Genomic DNA, 8,680 nt, shown 5'->3' with positions numbered 1-8,680 from the left:
TTGATGCATCTATGGTTTATAGAAGTTCCGGATTGCAAATATACTTTCGGTGGTTTACCATCACCTTCTGAAAGATGGCAATTAAATCAAATTTTTGTTTTAAGTGGATTTGAACCGAGGTTTGAACATTGGATCTTTAGCACAAAAAGTAGCTGCACTGCACTCTACATTACGATTGTCACATATAAATATATTACTTTTATATAATTATAATTATATAAAAGTAATATATTAGTACATAATTATTATATTCTGTATATAAATGTATAAAATTAAATGTAAAAACAGGATTATAAATAAATTACTATAAATTATTATATTCTTTACACATATAGTTACATAAATTTTTTATCAATTTATATGTAATCCTATATATATTTTTTTATTCCCTTTCCTGAAGTTTTAAAATAATATAAAAATAAAGTCTGATGTCAACAATCTATTAGATAATATTTGTTATATCAATGACAGTAGATAATAAAATTAATACTTTTCTATTAAAATACTATAATATATACTTTACAAATAATATTATTGTAATTATTTATTTAATTATTAAATTGTCATTAAAATAAAATCATATGCAAAAAAAGAACAGAATACTTGTAATTTATCAAATCATAAAATTCACAATATATAACATAATTCTTATTTGCTGCATATTAATATTTTCTTCTTCCTTGTTTAGTTACAAATTACATTCTTTATTTTAAGAGTAATTTAAATCGGCATTTAACGATACTGTTTAGCAATAAAACTTGAGAACAAGGAAAAAGTTTTCATTTGCAGAATGAAATTCGAGTTTATTACTTCAATATTATTATCGTTTTATTGTCACTTCGGTTATCCATTATTGTCTAGATAAACACATAGTACTTTAAGTCGTAAAGTTAAAGAGAACTCGACAGAGACTTATATGTCATCCACAGCAATGATAGACCGATGATGCCGCGACATCGAGCGTATTTCGATTGTATACGTGTAATACCACATGTTACACAACGACGTTTCTAACAACATTTAAATGAGATACAATGTGGAGATTAGGATGAAACTGAATTCGCGTTATCGCCATAGAGCTCGCAAGCTCTCTGAGCACTAATTTGGCATTTACATCATACATGTTACTACGCTCACGGAGATTATTTCGTGGCTTCTCGATCTTGCACGCATGTGTGCGAACGATCGAAAGTTTCATGACTCTAATCATAGGACTTCGAGAAAATATTGAAAATGACGAGACAAATATTCGTAGGAACGAGAATGGCACCGCAAAATAGTACTACATATTTTAGTTCGTTATAAATGCCTGTCACTTTTTTGTTTTCCAGTTTTAAAATTTTTGAACGCTTCTGCGAGTGCAACGTTCTTAATTAAATTTATCATGAAAAAGACATTCATATAATAATGCCATTTGTAAAAATGGAAATTGTTAATTCAGATATATATAGATTGTAAGTTTTATGATCTAATTCTATAAAAGACAAAAGATAAAAGAGAAGCGTGTAATTAACTTCATATTTTTCATAAATTTTTTTCCAAATTTTAAAATTGTATGAAAAGAATTGGAAATTACTTTATTATGCCAATGAAGCAATAGTTACACTTGATATGCTTTAAGCGAATACGGTTTTTAAGCAATTAACAAATGTAATGAATATCTATATATTCGTTGCATCTGACTCTTACATCACAACTATCTAAAATCACGTGACGAGGAAAAATACTGATCGTAACATGGTGAGAAATATCTGGAGAATGACGAATAATCTTTTTCGATTAGCTAATGGTCGTCGATATTATATCGTATTTCGCAATTGTAAGTTACTCTTTTTGCGAGTAACATACCATTTTTTTTAATACTTCGACGACAATTTACGTTTTCACCAAGTAATAATCGTCAAATTGATAAATGCGAATTTTTTATCTTTTTTTTGTGATCTTACATTTCGTCACGGCCGCCGTGTAAAATATTTCGATCTCGCAATGATTTACTGATGAAGCTTGAGCTAAATAATAATTATCAAACTAACATATAACTTCTCTCGCGATTGCATCTCGTTTAAATGGGAAATTGATCAAAGAATAAAATATTTCAACCTCGCGATAATTTATTAAATTAACGGCCAAATTGATCTTTCATTCCCTTTTTGTTGTTTATACACACACACACACACACGCGCGCGCGCGCGCGCGCGCGCGCGTGCACGCACGCACGATGACATCCAAAAGTGATTTATTAATAATACCGATATTAAATGGCGTTACTGATCAGAGACCAATGTCAAATCGCAAACCGTGAGCTGATCGATCATTGTTATATATTATTTCGTTCGATCATAGATATTTCTCGCCTTGCTTCGAAAAATACACGAATTACAAAAACTGGCAGATACGTCTGCTGTACATCGATTAAAAGGAGGCATACAAATATTAAGAGAAACATACGTGCTTACAGAAATTTGTAAATTTAGAGATTATCGAAGACAAGTCCTTTACATAACATTCAGAAACTTGTAACTGTGGAGGAAAATCTATAGTTTATTGTTGAGCGAGAAAAATTTGTTTTCTTTTCCAGATATACGCTTTTCGCATAACGGTTTAAAATCTGTTCGAAACAGAGGGCACATTTAAGGCGTCATTAGGATTACGTGAAACTATTATTGTCGGCGAGCAGTAAACTTATTGTCCATCGACGGATCTTGCGATAAGATTCAATTCTTCTCAATGAATCTGTGAAATTAGTCGCTGATTAAATTGCGTGACGGAATTGCGGACTTCTCCACTTCCATTACCGTTTCTAATTTTGATCAACTTTTTTCTCTTTTTTTTTTAGCAATTTTTTGTGTAATATTATTATTTTTATAATTCGCTGGATTACTTAAGAGATCATTAATGGTCGAGACATATATATTCGTAGATATCTACCGTTGACAAGGGATAATCAATGGCCAATAAGGAAGAACATCAGACACAAGATCCGAATATTTACATCCGTTTCCTCTCACTCCCCTTACGATTCGCTGAGTAAAACGTGTGAGTCCAATATATAACGTAATTTGTACGGTATCGTCGCCCTGGACGAACAGAGAGGCGAGGCGAGGGTTTTTACATAGAATGGGACACGATGCGAGAGTTCGACGTTCGCAGGAAGTTATCGATGTCCGGTAACAGGAACCTCTTGAAGCCATGTCGACAATCTCCGTGCAGGCGATGCAGGGACTGCAGGTAGCGGGTTTTCGGGATGAACGGTCTTAGCGACCGAGTCTTAGCTGACGCGAGGGGGGTGTAGTTGGACGAGGACCCATCTGCGGGATCCTCCCTGAAATTCATTTGCACTTTCGTTATGTTTTGCAGAATACCGCTCGTTTGACAACCATATACAATTGGATCAATTCTAAACATATAACAAATCGATGTTGACAGCGTCAGCACGAACACTTATTTGATGAAAATGATAGTAGAAAATTGATAAAAACGAAAGTTCATTCATGCAGCTGTTGATTATTTGTAAAAATTTCAAATTTTTTTCTATAAAAACGCTTTATTTTATAGAAAAAAAATTGATTAGTGTAGAGAAGAATAAATAACAATATATGTATATATATATGTACAATATAAACATTTATATTATTAAAATAATTATTGACGTTTTTTCCAACTCGAAGATTCCAGAAAAACCGATAGCGCAGAAACGTTCAACATAATTGAACATCTAACACCAATGAAATGTACAAGTATTTTAGCAATAGTTTTTAATCCTATCAATTACATGAGTTTTGCTGAAAACATTTTGCTGAAAACTCACATAATGTCGCGCAAACCATTAAAATAAAAATGAAATAATATAAAAATCGTTTTGATGTAACATTGCATTTTTTAATATAATCTGGAAAAGTGCCGCACGGTACTCATGGTTCCCAACAATTAAGTTTAATAATAATTCGAAGGCTGTAAATATAGAGAGACTGAAACTTTAAATAAATCACACTTTTTATTGTTCGTGATTTTTCGAATAATTGAATAATTAAACGTATTTTAATAACATTTTTAGTAATTAAATATATTTTTAAAAGAATAAAATTAATTAATGTTGAGAACCATTCGATAAGAAACATTAAGAATTACTAACTAGAATTACTAACACCGAATAAACGTGGCAAACTATAACACCGATTTTACGCCGTCTAATCGTCTAACATCGATCAACTACCAGCATTCTAATGATCTAATATGTAGTCTCTAACAGCGAGACGTTGTATTACATCGAAACATTGTACACCCAACTACCGTGATGAGTCCCGAGATGATATCGTAGTAGAAGAAGAAGACACAATTGGAGAGAACGTTTTATTTTGTACGTGATTTGTAGGTGGTTGTTGGTATTTGGTGGGTAATCATTGACGTGACGTGACGTGGCTGATAAATCTGTTGGTACTGGCACACACATAGATATAACATATTTTCTCAATCTGTAGGTAGAGCTCTACTTGAGTACAGGTACTGGCAAAACGGTTGACATATTACACCGAGGTAGGAGAAGAGGGCACGGCGAAGGATAGAAAGATAGAGAAACAGAGAGCGGCTGCCTAATGACCTGACCTTTCGACCAGATATCGCGGTGACCGAGAGAATCGTGATGCACGGAACGACGGGAGCCAGCCGAGGCGTGCGAGGGCTCCGATATGTCTCTTACTTGGTTGCAATACTTCAGTGTAGCCCGAGTCGGCCGGCATCTCCGGCGAGGAACCTGTTCTCGACAGAGTTTATAGTTGACAATAGACGATGTCGATTTGTTCGCTGCCGTTTTTTTCCTACGCTATTGTGAAATTTTGAAGGTGAATGAGCAACGATGCACTATGGATGCGTGCAAGAGAAAAAAAATTTATTGAATTGTGATCCCGCGATTAATGCGAATTCTTCTAGCTGACGGACCAATCGGTAAATTTAAATATTGATCAACAAAAAGAAAGAAAATACGATTTGAATTTTACTCACGTAAAACAGAAGCGCGATAAATTCGCGATAGTGCTATGACATTTGATAGCCTTCGTTCGCGTTATAAATGTAAAATCGGGTTTAAGGTTAATAAGGGATTGTCATCACTTAATAACGCCCGAAATGTCGCGTGTCACGCATAGTATAAATATAAAATAAATTCTGTGGGAGTTTATTTTACATTTATCTCTCGTGAAGATCAATCCTTAGATGAATACCAACCAAAATATTGGCTATTTCTAATTTTACTCACCTAGGAACCTCTTCTCCGCATTCGGATAATGATCAGCGAGTGTCTCGATGTCCTCATAATCGAATATGTTAGTATTCTGCACGACAGGCAGCGGATATTCATCGGAAAAGTCGATCTGTCGTTTGTGCCTCGTTTGTGAAGTCGTTGCGTCCATCCTTCTATTTGATCTGTTCTTCGCCCTGCTGTCGTCTAGTTCCTCCGAGATGCTGAAGAGTGTGGGCCAATCCCCGGCAACGTTCGCTTTAGCATCATTCTCGTTGTGATCTTGTTTGATAAGTTGCTGGAGGTCCAAGGGCTCACTGGATGTCTCGTGATCATTCAAGGATCTCCCGTGACGGTTGAGCACTCGAGCGATCATCCTGCCTGCACCCGCGGTACCGCCTCGTTTCATAAAACCGGGCCAGTCAGCATTTCTAGCCAATGATGCAATGTTGCGCTTGTCCTCGTCATATCCACGGATCGGATAACCGCCATTTCGGACCAACGCACCGAGATATCGCTTACCGTAGGGCAGAGAGGAATCCCTGGCTAGCGCGGCGACGTTTCTCTTACCATTCTGCGGCAGCATGGAGTCTCTCGCCAGAGAAGCGACGTTTCTTTTACCGCTTATAGGCAGCATGCTCTGCCTGGCCAGAGAACCGATGTTTCTCTTGCCGCTCATCGTACTGTAATCGCGAAGCACCGAGCCGATGTGACGTCTACCCGTGGGTAATGCGAAGTCCCGCGCCAAGGCGCCGACGTTACGTTTGTCTAACGGATACTCGATCAATTCTGGGTCCAGTTCAACTTGGTAATCGTAGATCCCGGGTATTCGTCGACGATACTCGTCGCCCATCGATGCACGCACTAGCTCTTCTAGATTATCACTTAATTCGACAAATTAATTAATTCAGGTAACTGAATAAATATGACATAGTGGGGGGGGGGGGGGGAGAGTAATATTTTTAATAATAAAATTAATAGTATGAGATTATAAAATTATTAAATGGTATTTATTCATAACAAGAGTCAAAAGATCATTAAAATGCAATACGATTTCTAATTCTTTTTTATTTTTATTGAGATATATCTCTTTTTGTATTTTAAATATTTCCTGTTCAGAATTATTATAAGTTCAGGAGAATCAAAAAAATCTCAAATTATATACCTAGGTATATTGATATTCCTTTTTTCCTCGTCATCGCCATTATCCTCGCGCTCCTGTACGATGAATGGTAGATCATCGTTTTTGGCCAAAGTAGCAAGACTGCGTTTTTCCGATTCGGGAATCAAATCCCGTGCTACGAGATGTCCACGAATCGCAAGATCCCTGAGGAGCTCCAGATAGATATCACTAGGTATACAGATTTCAGCGTCATCATTTTCCTCGGAACTAAGAGCTTTCAGATGAGCCATGTCGTTATGATTTTTCGCCTCCTGAATTATCCTCGCCGTCCTCGAATATGCTGCCAGATTTGAATTGACTTCCGGTAAACGCAACAACGTCAGGAAGATCTTCTTTGGTATGCATTGGCTGCCTTCTTCGTCTTGACATGTCACCTGGAGCGAAACGTGACCGGTTACGGATCAATAGGTCCTCTTCGCATCTTACTTTTTGCACAAAAGAATTTAGCACTTTATTCATATTCTTCAATATTCCTTTATTATATACGTCGATATATATATATATATATATATATATATATACACAATTATACACATTGCACTTAGAGAAAAATATAGAAATAGCAACTATATTTATATATATATAATTAAATAAACTGTTTTTAATTGCAATAAAAACTCTAAAATAGTTTATTTAATTGTGACATTAATTCTAAATATCTAAATTCCTTGGAATAAAATTTCATTGTTAAAAAGTGTTCACTTTTTTAGAGAATTTTCACTTTTTAGAGTAAGTTCCATTCAAAGGAATTTAAAAAGATAAAACTTTTGTATAATTATCATCTATATATAATTGCTATCACTGTGTTTTTTCTTTGAGCATTCATTTAATTATATGTAATAATCACCATTGATACAAAAATAAATTATTGATACGTAAAATATTATCGGCGTTACACGCTATATAATTACATTCCAATAAACTCCAATAATAAAAATAATGCAAGAGACACGCGGAAATTGAAATATCTGATAAACCAGAACATTTCTTTAGTATGTTGTTGAATTTGTCGATCTTCAATTATGCAATTTTATTAAATTCTCTATGGATGTATGCTTTCAAAACGACGAAATCTAATATCACACATGATGTGCTTCGCAAATATATATCAATATATATGTTTAGTTGAATTTCACCAACTAAACTACCTAAAAAGAAGACAATAAAATGCAGAAAGCATCAATATTCTTTCATATTTTATTTGACAGCGATAGATTTCTAGGTGATTTGTCGTCTTGCTGACAGAACGATATCGTTTTTGTATTATCCTTCAACTACTGCGTATTGACTACTGCGTTTTGACAAACGGAGTTGACTTGTGACGTCATTTAGATTTATTTTACCAGATAGCTCTTTCGTTTGAAAAAACAGTAACTTAAAAATTATTTTCTCTGCCTTTGCTGGTTAACACGTACATAAAGTTCTTGAAATACTAGATTAGTTTGTATATGCATTTATATATATAAATACACAAATTAATGCTAGAATTTCAAAGTCAGTTATGTAATAATATAATATATAAATATATTATAAAATGCATGCTGTTTAATTTTTTTCCTAGTAAATTTTATTATTATGAATTATATTTTTATTATTATCTTTTAATATGGAAAATTATAAAAACATGTTTATATTACGGAAAATTAATTACCAAATTAGTAGAGTATCACGGATGAGGTTTATAAAAGCAAACCGATAACAGAGCTAGAATTAAAATACCAGCATGATCTCGATGTTTCCGGCTTTCCACTTCATTTCCCCCACTTCAATCCCCCATTATTTCCACAACGCTCAAGGTAACTGAGCATTTATATAATCCTATTAAATCCCATTTTAATCGATTGTCATGAATCCGAGTCACGTGGTTCGTGCAAGGCGGTCACGTTTTGACACTAATTTTTCAGAAAGAATATGACGACACCAGTAGCAATACTATGATATGTGTCTACGTGGATTTATGAAAATTCGACGAGATATGAGATACGCGAGAATTAATCTGATCATAATATGCGAAATACGTGCCAGCTGCGCTATAATTAAATGATCACCCCCTATGTCAGGAATGAATTAAATCCCGTGGCCGCGACACGTTGTTTATGATCACGGATATATTACATTGTAGTTTACGGGAAATACGCGGAGTGAAAATGGTAATGAAGGGAATATCGTACATTTGCGAAATACTGAAAACATGTAGCGTTTGACGTCTACCGTTGGAACTTTGTGCGGTATCAATCGCTATCAGCGTTTATGTAGGCATTGCA

At 34.7% G+C, this 8,680-nt stretch overlaps 1 protein-coding gene across 1 annotated transcript; it reads right to left on the bottom strand.

The window, feature by feature from the left end:
* Positions 1-3,108: 3,108 nt before the first annotated feature.
* Positions 3,109-8,171, bottom strand: LOC105622881. Its single transcript, XM_012204290.1, has 5 exons — positions 8,136-8,171; positions 6,399-6,790; positions 5,252-6,117; positions 4,603-4,750; positions 3,109-3,322 (listed from the first exon to the last, which is right to left on the bottom strand). Exons 1-5 carry the CDS (start codon positions 8,169-8,171, stop codon positions 3,109-3,111), a joined length of 1,656 nt encoding a protein of 551 aa, XP_012059680.1.
* Positions 8,172-8,680: the final 509 nt, after the last annotated feature.

Source organism: Atta cephalotes (assembly GCF_000143395.1).
Source record: "Atta cephalotes unplaced genomic scaffold scaffold00049, whole genome shotgun sequence".
NCBI classification, from domain to species: Eukaryota; Metazoa; Arthropoda; class Insecta; order Hymenoptera; family Formicidae; genus Atta; species Atta cephalotes.
The sequence above is the reverse complement of the archived record's forward strand: the minus strand, read 5'-3'. Positions and strand labels throughout refer to the sequence as shown.

Coding starts and splice junctions, on each gene's coding strand:
- LOC105622881 (XM_012204290.1), bottom strand. CDS start 8,171: ATGAAGTGGAAAGCCGGAAACATCGAGATCATGCTG. Junction 6,118..6,398: donor AGGAATATCAATATACCTAG/GTATATAATTTG, acceptor TGTCGAATTAAG/TGATAATCTAGAAGAGCTAG. Junction 4,751..5,251: donor TGCGGAGAAGAGGTTCCTAG/GTGAGTAAAATT, acceptor TGTCGAGAACAG/GTTCCTCGCCGGAGATGCCG.